The following is an 18,221-nucleotide window of genomic DNA, read 5'->3' on the forward strand; positions in this document are numbered from 1 at the left end:
GAATAGGTGAAACCTCAAAGTCAATAAATGTGGGGTCTCCAATGCCTTCTAGTCTTATATGCCTATAAGACATCTGAGCATATGCTCTAAAAAAAACTTCTGGTACCTGAAATAGCCTGTGGTGGTACAAAGGTCTTCACAGGCTAATTTATTTGCTGATGAATAATTAGAGAATTAATTAAAATGATTGGTGTGTGGCTCCCCACTATGTGATTTACATATGTTCTCACTGGAGACTTAATACTTTAGATAGACCTAGAAAGGTAAAAGAACATACCTTCAATAAGTAAACTTCAGTGTCACACTGTTGGGGTATGCCACCTATATTTAAAAAAAAAGTAGGGTACAAGTAAGTTGATTTCTTGCAGTCAGAACAGCATGGAGTGATCTGATCCTGCTGACCAGAGGTCATAAACATCGGATTCTGGCAAGTTTGTTTCACAGCTAGTCCAAGTGACTTTTGATGAGACACACATCTGTCTAGATGTCACTGCATACCGAAAGGAAAAAAATGCTTGGACACAATTTATTCAGACCTGAAAGAAAGTATTTTGTAAGAGTTGTCAGAGAAATCTAGGTAGACTTCCAGAGAAAGTAATTATTGTAATCTGAATATAACCAATACCTTGAATTTAAAGTGGTTTGCAGAACTGGAGTGATGAATAGAGTGATGAAGAAACCCGCCTGAATACTGGAGAGCTCTTAGGAAGTGATGGCGTCCAAGACTCAGCATTTACTGGGATTTTGGTGATTCCCCAGGAGCATGGGGGGCTCCACCTCAAAACAAAAATCATTCCCCAGGTCCACAGCAGGAAACATCGTAGTGAGAGATTTGAACCTCCAAGGGCTTGATGAACTTGAAGTGTGAGAGGCTATGAGTCACACAGTGACTGGCGTCTTAGGAAGCTCATTGCACTTTGAAGGTTGTGGTGTTTTATAAAAACTTCTGCTCCCTAGAGATTTCTAGGTAGCAGTTCTGGAAAACTTGGTTCTGAATCTGTTTGAACCCAAATTTAAAAAGAAAAAAAATTGCTGAATTTCATTAACTATATTGGCTCTACAGCATGAAGCAGTTGAAGGCAAATGTTTGAATTAGTCTGAAAATTAAGAGTGCTTTTGCATGCCTCATTGCACTAAGACCTCATATGGCAGCATTTGAGAGTAACACTTTCCATCACTTTTGTCTAGTTCTTCCTATCCTGGTGGCTGATGTGTTGGCCTTGGTAATACGCAAATTTTTCACCTTCTGTCAGGGTTACACCAGTGGAATATACCTGGGCATGATGCGCATCAGCTCTGCTTCCTACTTCCTACACCAATTATCTACAGCATACTGAGCCAAGATTAAGAGATTATGTCTTATTTTCAGAGCAGCTAGTGATATTGACCTGGAATATCTTGACACCAAAAGCACCTATACCTGTGATTGATAATTCTCCTCTTAAAGCTCACAAAAGTAAAGTTGTCTGTGTGGGATTCAAAGATTTTTTGTGGATTCAGCCTATACATATAAAATTAATTCCTATAGGGATCGGGAGCTGTTGCAAATGCCACCGTTTTTGGAAACACAGGATACCTTGCCTTCCCAGGCATAAGCACAGAGCTATCTTTACCAGAATGGTGTCTTGGAGAGAGAGGAGAAACAGTGAACATGAGCTCTTGGCAAATGCCAGGAGCTCATATAGCCAAGAGACATTAAATTATCTGTGTTGATGAGGACAGTCAAAGGAGTACTAAATAGGACTGACTGATGCAGAGTAGCACGTTATTCAGTGCAACAGATGTCTGATTCATGCGTGAAGTTTTCAGGTAGGACTCTGTTGTGTCCAGCTATTGGAGCGCAAACCCACACCTCAGCATACACTTTATCAGTGAATTGCAAGTGCTTCTATTTGCATACATTTATAGCAAATGTAAACATAACATACATACAGAAGAAGGCCAGGGATTTGAAATCCCCTGAATACCTGAATTCATGTATTACAGAAGGATTTTCTTCATTTGCTCTTGTTTTCTTCTGCTCTACTGTTTGGAGAGAGGCTTGCACCTTTGGGGCGTGAACCTTTGAGACACCTCAGCCTGATTCTTTGTATGCCTCCATGTCAAACTGATGGACAACAGGCACATGCTTAGCACCAGGGGAGAAATAAAGAGCAGTTAACAGAGCATCACCGTGTGCAAGAGGAGAAGAGCACACCCTTTGTGTGTCTTCTGCATTTGTTCTGCTCTCCCTAGCTCTCCACCTGGAAATTGTGAGTGAGATGGTCATTCTCAGGGTCCTAAAAATTGTAACGAAACAGCTGAAGCCTTGACATTTATAAGCTGAATTTCATCTGTTTGTTTTGCCATTGCCTCCTCAGCAAGTGATTAGGTCTTAGAAAAAGCACTTTTCTCTTACATGTAATCTTAACAAAAAGTTCAAAATACACTATTAAATGGTTACCTTGGTAGTGTATATGTTGAAATTGTTTATGTCTGTATTTTAATTTGTTTCAAGTCTCTTTGCTTTGTATTTCTAGACCTGATCTGGCCTCAGAGAAGACATCGGGCAAGCATTCCCCGGATGTGATGTCTCTTGAAACACTGGAAAACACTTGTGAGCCAGAAGACCTCTTTGATGACATCTAGCTATGTGTTAGCTGAGAAACTGAAAGACTGAAACTAAAGCTTCCAATAGAGATAAGCTATAAAACTAAAAGGCTTTGTTATAGGCACTGAGCCGAAATCTTTACTCTGAGGTGGTATTCGATGACATATTGCTCTAATCCTCTTGCACTGCACTTGTCCCTATTCTTCACTGCGCGGTTGTAGATCCTTGGCCTGCTAGGCCTGATTTGTGATGGCCTTGAAATCAGTTTAGCCTCTGTGTAGATCTTTTATCATGTGTATATGGGGAAGGAGAGCACCATCATAGCATTTTTAAATCCTAACAGTCTCTGGCTGCTGATTGAATCCAGGATCAACTGGTTTCCAGATGTTCCCAGAGAATAAGTCAGACGTAAAGAAGATTAAGGCTTCCACTGTACTTACTTACCTTACATACCGCCCCTTTCTTGAGAAGCACAGCTTAGATGTGGTCTAGCTAAATCATCTTCAACTTTGATTGTGATATAGCTTCCTAAACTATGAGTTTAGAATGATATCTTCTGATGTGAAGCATCCAAAGAAATGTCCTTTCATTTTTTACTTGAAGGTTCTCTGCGGCATTATGCATTACAAGATATGCTTGCTTTTGGGACTAAAGTACTTATAAAGTCAATATTGATGCTATTTTAACCTTCTGCAGACATGCATAGCCTTTAAAATTGTCATTTTTTATACTTCCTCATTTTTCTTAAGGTGATTTCTAAAAAAATAAAATACATTATAAAAATACATCAATTTGGTTTTATTTGCTTAGACATTCTATGAGTAAAGGGGCTAGTTAACAAAGTAAGTGTGTTAATGCATGACCTTTTCCTGCCCAAAGCTGATGCATTCCTTTAGATTTAAGGCTTCATCAGAGAAAAAGTTAGCAACATGTATTTACCTTCACTTATCAAAATGAAGTGTACAGAACCAAGCATGCATGTCAGGCTTCTGCTTTGCAATTTTAAGAGCCTGAATCAATTCTCATTTAAGGCAGAGGGAGCCAGTTCTTCTGTCTCAGAAAGGATGTGATCCAACAAGGGTTTTAAACATGTGAGTAATCCCATAGAAGTCCCATGCTTCTGTGCTCTATGACTTGTAATGGTCCTTGGAAGCTACTTAGTACTTTTGAAATGGCGGCTTACTTAGGCCCTGATTCTACCAAAATTCAATCCTGTATTTAACTAAAAACATCCTTGTCAGTATTTGCAGGATCAGGGCCTCATTTAAGAACCTACATGAGGATCTGGGAATATTGTATTTAATCATTCCTTTCTGAAAAACATGGTCACAGCATTTTAAGCTCACAAAGGGCTTTGGGACAATGATATAAATCACACAGTAAAAACATGAATGGCCAAAATATCTTGCCTGATACAAAGGCTTTGTGCCTGAGAAATGACAGGGCCACAAAAGACCTATTCATACACCCATTCATAGACATTGCCTGATTTAAAATCTTGCAGTGCTGATCTGACAATGCTTTCAGCAAAAGCTTGTCTATAGTTGCAGTTTTAATGTGAAAATGTTCCATGACTTAACCCAAAATACAAGAGCTTGGTTTAATTGTGCCTGCAGCAGAAAATTAAGGTAAATGGAGCTGAACATCCCACAAAACTCTGCTTTCAAGAAACTGTTATTTTCTAATAGCAAAATGTTGTTATATAAATAGGGGATGTTACACACTGTTGGCAGATGTAATAAAGTCTGTCAGAACACTTATTCTTTTCTCCTTTTTGAGGTTTAGAGGATCAAGCCAGGAGTTGAGCAGAAAATTACATGATGGTGGATACATACCTTGGACTGTGTGAGCACAGGTGTGTCATCTAGTTAGTGTAGTCATGGTACGGAGCTGGTTTCCAGTCAGCTGAGACTGTTTGTATACACAAGGACACCTCCTCTCCCTTCAAAGACTATTTCCAATATGCCAGTCTCCACATCCGTGTGAGAAATGTTAGCGAAATGATCCTTTCTGAAGATTTATGTGAGAAACTATTGCTTTTCTGCCCATAAGGTTCCATTTTCCATTTGACTTTGAAGAGGAAACACCCACCAAAATGAGCACAAATCATTTGTGAGAGCAGAGGTAGTATTGCAAAAGCTGCAGAAAATCAATGAAACTTCTTTGTGATGGCTATTTGTCCATGAGAAGTGGGGACGTTCACTTTATCCTCAAACTCCTTCATCCCAAAGCATTAAAAAAGACCCAATGGCCTTCATTGATCAAGCCAAGTAAAATCTGTTTCAAACTAACCTGTAATGTTTGGGAAGGTAACTCAGTAATAACGCCTCATAACATATATTTTAAAAACCTCCTAAATTAATATGATACTCAGTGCTGCTTGGCTAAGTCTCCGAGAGAAGCTGGGATCTTTGCTATCCCTCTGTGCCGATGGAGTTCCTGCTGCAGGGGCTTTCCAAAGCTTACAGAGCAGAAGGGTTCCCTTGTGAGTCAATAGACAGTGCTTCTATTGATATATTGAATATAATGTTCACCTATTTCACAATGGCATAACATCTCCTAGTTTATGTTCATGCTGTGATCCACCATAATCCTTGGATTCTTCCATGCAGAGTTACTGGGTAGTCACTTGTTTTTCCATTCTGTGTTTGTGCAGCTGACTATTTCCATATGGGTTTAGTAACTGGCATTTAACCGTATTGACTTGCATCCCGTTTTTGTAGCGGATTTCCCCAGGTTGTCAAGATGATTTTGAATGCTCATTTTCCCTCAGTTTGGTATTATGGGTGAACGTAGTAAGTTCATTCCCCATTGCTAACATCCAGACCATTAATGAAAACATTGAACAGTTCTGGACTTAAGCCTCACTCCATTCATACTTCTTTTGAGTAGAGTTACTAAACTTAGACTTACTTTGTGAGCATGGTTTTCTAACTCACCTTTGGGAAGACCGTGCTTTCCAGGCATGCCTTTAAAACTGTCAAATGAAATAGCCTGACATGAGATGTCAGTCAATTGCTTCTCTCCTGTCCAAAATATTTTAGTGGTGACAGAAAACCGAATAGAGAAACATTCCCACAAATGTTTTTTCAAGACAGGAAATTAACCAAAGTTAGGAAACACAGATCAAATTTCAAAGGCCATCCTTAATTAATACTTCTCTTTGATATTGCTCTGCAAATTATTTCCCAGGTAAATTTTTTCTTCTGTTTAAACTGTACTTTTGGGGAAGATAAAACATGTAGTTATTTTACAGGAGAAAAAAACATGCTATCTTTCTTCAAAGGTTTAGACTCGTATAGAGTTTTATACTTTTAATGTGACTACTAAACAGAACGTATGTTTTTATGCATAACAAATGCCATCTGAGGTCTGGGTTTATCCAGCAAACCTTTTAGTTCAAAAATATTTACAATATTTTTTTCAAGAAAGAGAAAAAAATCTTCTAAACCAAAAAAACCCTCTTTTCTTGAGGCAGTGCTATATAAAGTATTGCCTTTGGGATGAAAATATTATTTTCATTTTGAGATAATGTTTTGTTAATCTTTATCATTATTTTAACTACCTTCCCTCTATTATTCCCAGAATTAGACACTTGTGTGTATATACATATGTTTTAGATATGTTGTTCCTTGCTTTTACCTGTAACATATAAATGCTTGTGTGTATAAAAATGATTCCCAGGAAATGTTTAGTATGGTCTATGTGGCTTTAATAACTTCTGCAGTTTGATCTATCAGCCTGGAGGTACTTGCGGAGAGAAAAAGCCTTTACACATGGGAATTCAGATGCTGCTAAATGTTTAAGGTAAAGCTGCTTTTTACTGGCTTGCCATCTGCTTTGTGGGAAAAATAAAATGTGGAAACAGTGAAGTAAGAATGGTAGGAAAACAAGGCAATAAAAGCATGTCCAGACTGCTTAGAGACTCAAGGTAATATATTTGAACATCTTCTGAGCAATTCTAATTTAGAAAAATGTGCCAAGAGCTGGTTATCCTACTGAAAGAGGAGCAGCTAGGGAGAGTTTCCATCTTCTGGAAACCCTCTTCTATTTGCTCTTTTCTCCAGTAATGCATCAATCCTCTCATCAGGGGTTAGTACCACTTTTCTGCTAAATATTTTTCTGGTCTAATTTTATTCCAATTCCCTTCACAAAATCTGAGGTGTCATCAAATCTTTTTTTCCTAAATTTGCTTTTGGTGATCTGTCATCCTTTGTTTCATTTCTTTTCCATATAATGTTGGACAACATCTGAATGTTCATCCTTCTCTGACCATTAAATGATTTCCCCGCTATTATAATTACACTCCAAAATAAATTTCATTCATAAAATCTATCAGTATTAATCTGCTAGTGTTAGGAAAATGAGCACTGTATATTTTTAAAACTGACACTACTAAAAGGAAAAATACCAAGCGGAAGGAAGATTTCTTCTGGAGGTCCTTAGGGATGAGTCTTGGGACCAATCTCATTCAGCATTTTCATCAGTGGCATTGGCAAAAAATGTAGGAACTTCAATGAAACCTGTTGATGATGTGTATCTGGGAAGACTTATGAGAAATATCTGTTTCTTTTTTGAAGCAGCCACCACCTTTAAACAATGCACGGTTAAGGCATGCAAGATCAAAAGTTTCTGATGAGTGTTGTGTCATGGAGATTTGTATGCCTGTACAGAGAGGGAAAAAGTACAGGGAAAAAAAACAGTAGTGAAAAACCAAAGGCATGGCTGGGAAAAACTCTGGGAGTCCAGCCTGAGAGAGAGAGAGAGCATGTGAGGGATGGAGAGAGAGAGAGAGAGAGAGAGAGAGAAAGTGAGAGCACTTCTGGCCTAAATCTTGACTGGAAAAGGGGATGAGGACTGAGCAGAGACACTTGGCCCTGTTTAATTCATTCTGTTTGGGAAACAGGATTGCAGCAGGTGCCTGGCATTGTCTGATCTTGAATTGCCTGCTAATCCTGCTGGTCAGAGGGGATAACAATAACCAGAAATTGCTTTTTTGCCTGAATTCTCAGGTTTTGTCAAACACCTGTAGCAGCCTTAATACCATCTGAGGTGTGTTGTTTGTCAATTCCCTGGAGAAAACATATGAGCATACTATTTTCACATTACTTCTCAGGAAGGAAGGATAGCTCTGTTTTGGTTTTTCTTATGACTCTATTGTCTTGTGCAGAAATTTAACTGGAGAAGATTTTGCCATCGTACGTACAACACCACAGAGTCACAAGGCAGTTGAGGTTAGAAGGCATCTCTGAAGACCATCTAGTCCATTGCTCAGAGAAGGGCCAACTATAGCAAGTTGCTCACGCCATGGCCAGCCCATTGTTATTTAGTACAGTAGAGAATAAATGTCATCTGCATCTTCCCAAAAGCTTTAATATAAATAGCAGTTGTGAATGTAAATCTCTCTAACTGCTGGGATATTATGAAGGTTTCTGCACTGACCTGGCAGCACCATTACTGAATGCTGCAGTTCCATCCTACTGCAAGTGTCTCTCTGTCTCCAATGCTTATACATAGCCCAGGTGCTATAAGGTTTTCTTCTAAGTCTTAGCTTTACACGTCTCCTGAGACTTAAACCAGTGGGTCCTAGATGGAACAATCTTCACAGGACAATTAGGAAATAAATACATTGAACCATTTTAATATTTAAGCTGAAAATTGCTGTCATTATTATTCTCTGTGTGAAGGTACTCTCCTATACAGAGCTGTTTTTCATTTGAGAGAGACTGAGAGGTATATCTGATGGGAAAATTTAGGTCCAGAGGTAGACATCCATACTTTCTGAAGGGCATGAAGGTACATATTTAATTATCTATTTTATGCAACTGCTATTGTTACAGTATTCATCCTGTAGTAGTCATCACTACAGCATGAAGTACCTATGTTGCTCTGAGTAAATTAAATAATATAACATTATCCTTCTTTTCCTGATGAATTAAATATCACTTGGCATTCCTGCCTCTCATTTCTAGTGCATGATTCTGATTCACGTTGATTGAGCATGAGTCCTGGATTTAATCAAAGCATCTACCCTAATTTTCTCATGTAGCCTTTTAGCTTCTGGTTTTCTTTCTGGGCTGTTGTAAAATCATCTTTTGCTTCCAAGGTAGTTTAAAGGTAATTTCAAAAATTTATTTTAATTTTAACCAAAAGCCAGAGTTCTAAGCAGAAAAGGCTGCACACTGTCCTCCAGACTCACCTCCAGACTGCTTGGGCCATGTAAAACATAAATAGGTAGTAAAATACATTTACAGGACTATTCACAAGCCCATATGGACAGCTGATTCCAGAGGGAGATTAAAATTGCTGCCCAGAACCACTTGAATTTACTGCTATTTTAATTGTCAAGCGAGAAAGAAAGAAAACCAACTAAGGCACAGCTTTGCTAGCACTTCCTCGGTGCTTGGCTGTTACTAATGCTTTAAAGTGAGAAGGGAAAACCTGTGTCATAAATGACAAAAACTGGCGACAGAAAAGCCCTACCCTATTAAGTCACCTCATCCCCCTTTTGCCAGACTTGTGGGGAAAAACAGCAAGATTGTGCCCAGAGGTGCTGGTCAGAGTGGTGAGGCATGAGTGGAGCTTGGGAAGAGAGCACAGTGCCTCCAGGGATGCTGGAGCTGCACAGCCACCCCATGTTGGAGTCCTCCTGGCCAAGTGGGCTTTACCTCCTGTGGTGAGCCCAGGAACATTGAACACAGCCAATCGGCCTAATGTAGTGTCCCAAATGGTGGAAAGCTGCCGCCTGTGAAGGATGTGAGGGGAAAACTCTCTGGGATGGATTAAAATGTATGGGTTGAGATATTCAGCCTAGGACAGTCACACGGGCCCCTTTGGCAGCAAGGAAATGTTGGGTATCTTCAGCTTACCTATCTTGGGATAAGATGACTTGCTCTCAGGTGATACCCCTCTCTTTCACCATGAGGGAACACAGATGGCAAACTTGAAGCCTGTGGCTGCTTGAAGCTGGGTAGATGACCGTTGGTGGCTGGGTAGCCACCAGTGCTGTGGCTTCTGTGCTCCGGAGAGCAATGAATTGGTTCAGAGTACCTGACATAGAGGGTTATCAGACCCTTACAAGGTGACAAGCAAAAGAAGTCACAGTGCACAACAATGTGTTTGTAGGCAGCCTGAAGGGGGTCCTTTGTGTTTTGCCTGGGCGCAGTTGACATCTGGACCCCCAAGGCCTGCCTGTGCAGCACTGGGGGAAAGGCACATTCTCCTGCTGCCTTCACTGCTCTTCGTTCCTCGTGTATCATGCAGACATCAAGCAAAGTCACCTCAAAGAGGAAGATGGCTTTTAGATTTTTATTTACAAAGACACTGGAAGAGCTTTTATGCCACAAAGATTTAAGAAGACAGAGAAGCAATGGAATATTTATATTAAATAGTTATAAAAAAAAAAAAAGAAATGCTGTGATCAAGCACAAATCCATCTGCTATGACACAGATTAAGTTGTTTGGCATTCTTGATATTCCCAATAATTGAGAGACCTGTCTTTAAGAGTTTCCCACATCATCCAGGTGAACTTTTTTTCTACTTTTGACTTCTTGCTATGTTAGGAAAGGAAGTACTACAATACTCTCTGGCACTGTTTCCACATAGCAAGCACATGGTTAATCTTCCTTCATATGGAGGGAAGAAGTTAATCTTTATCCTTTCCGGTAACCTGCTGGAGAGGCTGCTGGCAGCCCTGGAGTGCACCCTGATCTAAATACCATTTGCTCCATTCCTCCCAGCCTCTGTCTCGCAGCCACTTCCAGAAAACCCTACAACCTGTCCTGAGCCCAAAGGCCGCTGACGAGTATGTTCAAACTGAAACGATGCCAGGAGATACTCTTCTCAGTTCCAAGCACGACCGCCCTAGCACTCGGGGTGCAGCAAGGCAGAGTCCCATTAAATGTGGCACGGTCCCACTTTCTCCACTGCTCTCCGAGCATCCCGTGGAGCTGCTGGCACGCGCGAGGCGGACGGGGCTGGCACGCAGGTACCGCAAACTCCTTCTGCGAGGGGAGTGGTCAGAGCAGAAGGGATCCTGCATTCGTACGAGCTGCTGTAAGTTTACTTTGGAAAACCAAAGCCTCGTTAGACATTGTCTGCAGGGAACTTTTACCAGACATGTTGAAGTAAAGTTCACTCCACCCTCTTTTCAACAGCTGCGGTGGAAGCCAAGTGCAAATGTTATATTAGGTGTGGACATAGTGAGTGCAGCAGTACAACCGGTCCTCGGGAATGGATATGTAAAGCTGAGCGCTCAGATGCCTGACACGCGTAGTAGGACCCTGATGTTAAATAACCAAGGTTCAAAACTGAAGCAAATAATGTCTGCCACATCTATACTTCTCCTGCAATGATGTCTCTACAAATGCTGGTTCGTTATTCCCTACAGCTGATGCAGGAGGCAGGTAGCAACCATCACGTAATAGAGGTGACTGAGGATGAGTGAGCTGTTTACCCCCAGTTGTCCAACAAATTGTTCACATGAGAGTGGAGAAAGCTCTGCAATGCGCAGCACCAGTCTTGTGCTCAGATCAGGCCATCCCCATGTCATTTACCCAGCAGACTGCAGGATAGTGATTTTAGATCAGCGAAAAGTAAAAGTTAAAATACGCAATGCTATGAATCTTTGCTACTTGTGAGTTAGAGGCACGTGTTCCTGCACATCGTTTTTTCAGCAAGTCAGCCTGTCTTAGGTCAACTTTCATTCAATGGTCATGTTCAAGGCTTGCCACATTTCTTCGAAAGGCTGTGGCAGGTCTGTGGGAAAAGAATAGCTGAGAGTCTGTTTCTGAGCAGCTTCTCGTCCTCCTCTTGTTAGCCATGCAGTGTGGTGTCAGCATGGCTGACAGAGAGAAGAGCCTGTGTCCTGCTTCTTATGTCTGTGTGTATTTTAGTTTTATGACTCCATCCTTCCCACAACAGAGCCAAAACCGAAGAGATGGGAAACGAAATCAGATGTCTAGAAGCTGTACTAATAAATACCTATAAAAATAAGATTGGATTCCCAAGGACAAAGACATTTAACCTAAACATCCATAATAAACTAATCAGAGCTGATTTATGACAATAAATATTTTGTGCTGCAAAGGCATGGAGGAAGTGATATAATTTCTGCCTAACACTTGGACTCTTGCAGCCTGTCTCGTTCCTCCTCATGCAATCTTTGGGAAGATGTGACAAAGCTCCTCATGACAAATCCCAGGAATGTTGTGTCTTCCCCTTTGACATCAACTGAGCTGAGCAGCCAAACTGGATGATGATTTATTGCAACTGCTCAATAATAAGCTGCAGTAAGCCCAGAATAAGCTGTTGTTTTGTAATTTTTTAATCTTGATTTTGCTTTCAGTTTTGTACAGAGGAACAAGCTAGCAATTTTCTAGTTTTGCAGTCTGCTTTCTCCAGCTGGAACTGCTGTGAGGACCTTTCCTGTTGCTATCACTGATTTCAATGGATGGTTCATCTGCCTTCAGGTCATCTTTTAGCCTCTTTTCTTTGACAGGTGCATTTGCTTAATTAAACATAATCAGAGGTGTGCAAAATGGGTGTATGATTGGGATTTAGGCCACCAGAGGAAGTAGGATGAGTCAAAGGAAAGACTCAAGGAAGACTAGAGAGATTTATTTTTTAATGGAGTGGTTCGCTCAGCTCTGAGATGGGGCTGCACGCACTGTTCCCCACTGCTTAAAGCTGTTCCCTGTCACAAAGTTCATGGAGAAACTTGCTTTCATGACACCAGGGCATACATGACCTATCAGTAAGATTCACAGGAGAAGTGATGTTGTGTGAAGTTCCTCCTGAAGAGCAGGGGTCCATGCCATGAAACTGGCAGATGTGCTCCATGCAAGACTCCTGCAGAGGGGACATCTCTGAAATTAAAGTCCCCAAGTTAGGCAGCCAAGACCAACGTTTTGTGCGTGAAAACCACTGACAGTTCTCAAAACAATGGGATGTGGGAGGGTGACCCTGTTTGGTTTCATCACTCCAGTTCAAGACCATAAAACGAGAAATGAAACTTCACTAGCACAAGAAGAGAAACAAGCCAAAAAATGAAAGATGCAGTCTCTGATTTCACAAAAGATATACATAGGTTTCACAATATCTTCTTTTTATCCTTTCCCCTTCTCCTCAGCACATTTTTTATTTTGAGAGAAATACAAAAATCAGGGTAAAGTACAGGCAGGCACATTCTGGACGGCTTTTACTGTTTAACACTGATTTCTGATTCCCAGATCAGGGGAAAATCTTCCCGTTGATGTTCACATTTCAGTCGGGCTGGTCTGAGGCTCTTTGTTCTCTTGCTGCTTGTGGTAGTAACACACTCACCCTCCCTCTCACCGGGACTGCATTGCCAGATAGAAGTTATTCCACACCCAGCCCTGTGATTACAATTTGAATAGGAAACTGTCACAAAATAAAATCCCTTTGAGGGCCTCAAAAATGTCTCAATAAATTCTAGTGACAGTGGTGCTTTTTCTTTACTTACCTGGCTAGATTTTTATTTTAGCCCTTTTGTAGTGAATTGATTTCCATTGTAGCATGTAATTATTTGACAGAGTTTTGCTAAAGGGGCCCATGAGTCAAGTCCTCACCTCACTGAAGTCAACCCCAAACTGCAGTGCGGACTTCAGGGAAGCAAGGATGTGACCCATATGTTTTTTAAAGTTCATAAAAATGGTACTGCACAGCTAAGGTGGCAGACTAGAAGAAAAACAGACAACGCACAGGGGCACTTTAGAGGCAGGAGGGCTCTGATGGTTAGGGTAATGTATGAAAAGGGTTCTCCCTTAGCTGTGCTTTGGAGGAATGGGGTAGTCCTTGGTTGAGTTTTTGAAAAACAGGAGGTTAATTTTTTTATTTACAGGAGAGAAGAGCCTAAGCTGCAGGCTGTGGTACCACCATCCTAAAGACGGGTACAGTTTAAGAAGTCCTCCCTGTCTTCCTGCTCTCTCTGCTGAGGGGTGCTCTGAGTTATCCAGGTGTGCCAAAAACAGGACTAGGGACTTTGGAAAACGTCTGAATTAAACTCACATACCTATGAGTTCAGTTGAGTACAGCTGCCCTGCATATAGGATTGACGGAAGACCCACAAGCCTGTGCAACCAAAAAGTGCCTTTGCTGTAAGATCGTTAATGGATTGTTTTGTGGTCTTTCAAAATCCTGAGCAGAAATGGTTACTGTCATCCACAAAGGATATGTAAGAGGAGTGTGGCATGAACAAAAAGGGTTTGGAAGGTAGAATGAGGCAGTGGGGAATGCTAGAGGGAGAGCAAGTGGTGAAGCATCAAATGCAGCTCAAGAAGAACTGACGAGCGAACTGAACAAACTAAAACAAACAAAAGGAAGCAGCTCTTTGTGCAACCCCTGGAGCTTGTTGCCAAAAGACAGAGTGGATGCTAAAAGCTAACACAGCCACAGGAGGAAATGGATCAAGTGTTCTGGAAAAGGGTCAAGTGCCAGCCTAGGAGGTCCTCTGGGCTGACAGTGTCTGGGAACTGAGAGAGTACTGGGGGAGAAGTATCATACATGTTATCCTGTTTGTACTTGTCTTTAAACAACTGCTTCTCAACACTGTTGTGGACAGATGCTGAACTGAGCAGACCTATGGTCTAAATGCTGAACTGAGCAGACTTACGGTCTAAGCTAGTGGTGGGTATAGCTCACTAATAGGTTGCTGTATGCCTTGCCTAGGAAGTATAGTAGTTGCAAGAGCAAATGGGAAATTCCTACACAAATTGGTGTTGTAATGAAGCTGGAAAATGTCATCTTACAACTACTGAATCTCATCAGTGCTCCTCACTCCCCCTCTCCTACACGTGTAGCCCTACTCCGTGTTAGATGGTAGCACCATATGTGATCATTGTGTCCTTCCATCTGAGGTCAGAGCTGAGTCTGGCCCTGCACTAAATCTTCTTCTCTTCAGCCTCCAGAGGTTAAAGTAACACTTTACCATGGTATTTGGCGCAACAAAGAGAGTTGTGTTTCAGGCAGTGTCAGAAAATTTTCTATTCAGGTATTTAAATGTGACACTCCCAGTACACCATATAACCACTTTTTAAATGAAGTGCCTATGTTTGCAACTGCTGCAACAGAAAAGCCCTCGCTGTGCAAGTCAGCATCTGGCCATCTGTGATATAGACAGGTATCAACCCATAAAGGGGAAATGTTATGCACAGGTACAACTGCAGAGCATCCTTAGGCTTCTTGTTGGTGGTCAGTAATAGAAAAATGCACTTTCTGTACCAAGAGCAGGAGCTGTAACCTCACAGCTGGACAAGGTCTAACTTGCATTACGTCCTGTCATACACCTGTGTGTCTTCTTGTAAAACATCTTGGTCTCCATTTACTTTTCTACACATTTGCATAATGATGCCCTCTGTGAAAAACATTTCTTCTGTTTCAGCCTGAAAGACATGTTTCGCCGGCTAATTAATTATAGTATCTGGTTTCGGTGGCCCAGTGCTTTTGGATTAAAGTGCAGTGTTCTTGAGATATTGTTATTACGATTGTTGGATTTGATCATAAATGGATAATAACAGACCTGGTCCCAAGGAATCAGCCCCGGTAGCTGCTTGCTCCCTCCCCTCCTCTCCCTGCCAGCCACGTTGCTCAATCTGTTGGGAAGATCACTGCAGTGCAATTGCTTTGTTAGCTGTCTCCATTAACATACCAGACCCAGCAGCTTAGGGAGGAGGATTGGTCACGGTGCCTCGTTTTCCTGCTCGTATCTCACACTAGTTCATTAAAATTATGAACATGTTGTGAAATGAAAATAAATATAATTTGGGCTTATCCGGTGTAAAACTAGCTTAGTCATGCCAAGATAGTGGCTGTCTACATCTGTTAATTATATCCTGACAGGCCTCAGCTTGAGACTTTTAAGACATCACAGAATTTTCTGAGATCTCTTGATACAAAATTTTTCCCAAAAGTGCAGGAACAGGGCCAGAAAATTTTTTTTTGTTCTTAAAGACATCACCTCATTCGGTCCATCAGTCGAGATGCAAGTTATACTCTCCATTTATCTGGCATGCAGGATTTGTCTTCCGAAAACCTGTTGACTCACATGCCGCCCTCATAGCTGCACATGACAGGGAACACCGCCCGGCGCTGGCGCCTGTCACACCGGGTGCCAAAGCTCTCCAAAGACTAATTCCTTCAAGAGCTGACTTGACATCAAATAGCTTTTGTCAAGGAAATCTCTTCTCTTGCTGCCCCCAGAGTGGTCTTTGCTTAGGATGCAGCAAGCATCAGTTGGTGCCCTGCGGATGCTGGAGGCTAATGCTCACCAACTCTTCCTCTGAAACATCTTCTTTCAGTGCTAAAAGTCCACAGCTGAGATCACAACCTCAGGCAGTCAGCAAGGGAAGACACAAAGGCAAACCCCATTTCTCGTTGGAGCCCCACCCTGCAGGGTATGCGTATTTCACCTTCTTTTTAATATCTCATCGTCCTCTTTTAGGTCTCTTGAGCTGTCCTGCTCATACCTGGTAGATCTATTCAGTGTGCTGATGACGATGGTGTTGCCAGCAGCAGTGTATTCCAGATAGACCTCTATAGGGCATTGGTTTCTCTATTAGACAGGTAACTGAACCTTACACAAAACAAAGTGCTAACTACTGTGACTTAGAGGGGAATCTTCATTACAGAAACTCTGGAAAAAGATCTTATCATTTACTTCTTAAAGCATTTTTTTCTGTTTTGAATTTAAAAGTGCTGTAGAGAGTCCAACAAGTAAGTGTTAAACCTTATGTAAGAAACACATATGGAAGAGGAGATTGTTGCTAAGTACAAGCCAATGCTGGATACCTAAAGCCCGGAGAGAGAACAGATGTTTTACCACCTGCACGCTCTTTACTACCAGAAAATAATTCAGGTTTGGATGCTCCACATTGGATCAGCTTTTTGTTTCTTTTTTAAAGCTGACTTTCCTTCTCCGTATATTTAAAATGTAAGCAGGGGCAGGGGGGGAAGACATTAGTATTATACCCTAGGTTTGCACAGTGCTTACAGGAAAATGTTAAAATGAAGTTTCTCTCTCTGGGGGTTAATAATGTATGTTTACTGTGGGGTTGTTATGAAAAGAACATAGTTACAGCGAGAGCATATGGCCAAATAAAAGAAGGAATCCAGCCTCTCAGAGATGCTGTTGTTGTGGAAAGGGAAAGGCAAAAGCCAACTGCAGCATAGACAAGTTGTTAGTTACAGCTATGCTGCTTGTTTTCCTTCCAACATATAAGGATATTGCTTCAAGACATGCAGTATGCTTCAGTGGTGACTTTTGGTGAAGAACTATATTTCAACTTTAAGGATGAGGTTTTAGAGAGAGACCCGAGTGAAGTGTAAACACAGTAACACAAAATCACTGAGCGCAAAAGGTGTAAGGAACAGCTTAGACTGCGATGAAATCCAATGAGTGTGCCTTGCCTAGGAGGTAGGAGGTGGTGGAGATGGTTCCTGGGGGACTCTCCACTATGTGCTAATGGATCAGAGTGTAAAAGAGTAGCAGCAAAGCCGGCCACAAAGAGACTGGACAAAGGGGTAAGTTAAATTAGCCAGGATATAAATTGTAGATGTGCTCCTTGGTAGACCTGAGCTAACAAACAGAATTAATTTTACTTATCACAGTATCATAGCATGGTTTGGCTTGGAAAGGACCTCTGAAGATCATCTAGCCCAACCCCCTGCCACGGGCAGGGACATCTTCAATCAGAGCAGGTTGCTCAGAGCCCCGTCCAGCCTGAGCAGGGATGTTTCCAGGGATGGGGCAACTACACCTTGCCCTTGACCCTAAAGATGCCGTGTCATTTCTGCCCACTGTCACCCACACAGGAGCTCTTGGCTCTGTACCGCAGTCATCCTGCTGCAGACAGAGGAGTTTTGCCTCCCGTTGTGCAGAGCACGGCTTTCTAAGCACTGCCTATAACGTAACGATAGCTCGTACTCTGCTGTGAGCGGCGCAGTGCCTAGACACGACAGTGCAGAATACTTTCATTTCTAAACAACTAGAAGAGAGTTTACTTTACTGGCAGATAAAGATAAACAGGAGGAGGCAGCTGTAAAAAGAATTCCATTGACCACTGACCTGAAAACATGTAGCTTTCTGTAAAATAAGCACAAACTACATAAAAGTGAATATTTAGATTCTGCAAAAATACTTCCTACAGAACCAAGCCAACTAATTTTGGAGTGTGATATGAACAGAATATGTGAAAAGGGAAAAGGCATGGCTTTCTTGGCTGAATTACCATGCATTTCAATATTACTACATGGACATCTTTCTCAAATAAGACCAGAGCAGATGCCCTGACTCTGTATGAATCTAACTCTGGCTTCACAAAACAAGCCCAGACCTACACAGAGTAGGAAGGTCCTAGTCCAGTGCCTTAATAATCTGAAGAAAACTGTTAGTGGCAGAGCACTGTAATGGCCACTATTTTGTCAGTTCCTTTGGTTTTGGGGTAGGGTTTTTTTGCTTGGTTTTGATCAGGTTTGGTATATACCTAAAAGAAGTGTATGTGGGGGCGGGGGGAGGTGTACATGGATGCCATCTTACTCAGTTGTCTTCCTCACTTGCAAAGAACAGAAATAAATTTAGTGATGGCTGCAGTTAATACATGCAAGGTTAAATCA

General features: G+C 41.5%; 1 protein-coding gene across 1 annotated transcript in view; it reads left to right on the top strand.

Moving 5' to 3' along the window:
* The window catches only part of XRCC4 (X-ray repair cross complementing 4), a gene marked incomplete at its 5' end in the record, with an annotated part of 167,907 nt that extends 165,249 nt beyond the window's left edge, over window positions 1–2,658 (top strand). Inside the window, one exon of the mRNA XM_082013451.1 lies at window positions 2,520–2,658. Coding sequence (XP_081869577.1) covers window positions 2,520–2,628 — 109 coding nt within the window. The 3' untranslated portion in view covers window positions 2,629–2,658. The remainder of the gene's footprint in view (window positions 1–2,519) is intronic.
* Between the last annotated feature and the right edge of the window lie 15,563 nt (window positions 2,659–18,221).

This window comes from Phaethon aethereus (assembly GCF_964289735.1).
Source record: "Phaethon aethereus genome assembly, chromosome: Z".
Taxonomy (NCBI): Eukaryota; Metazoa; Chordata; class Aves; order Phaethontiformes; family Phaethontidae; genus Phaethon; species Phaethon aethereus.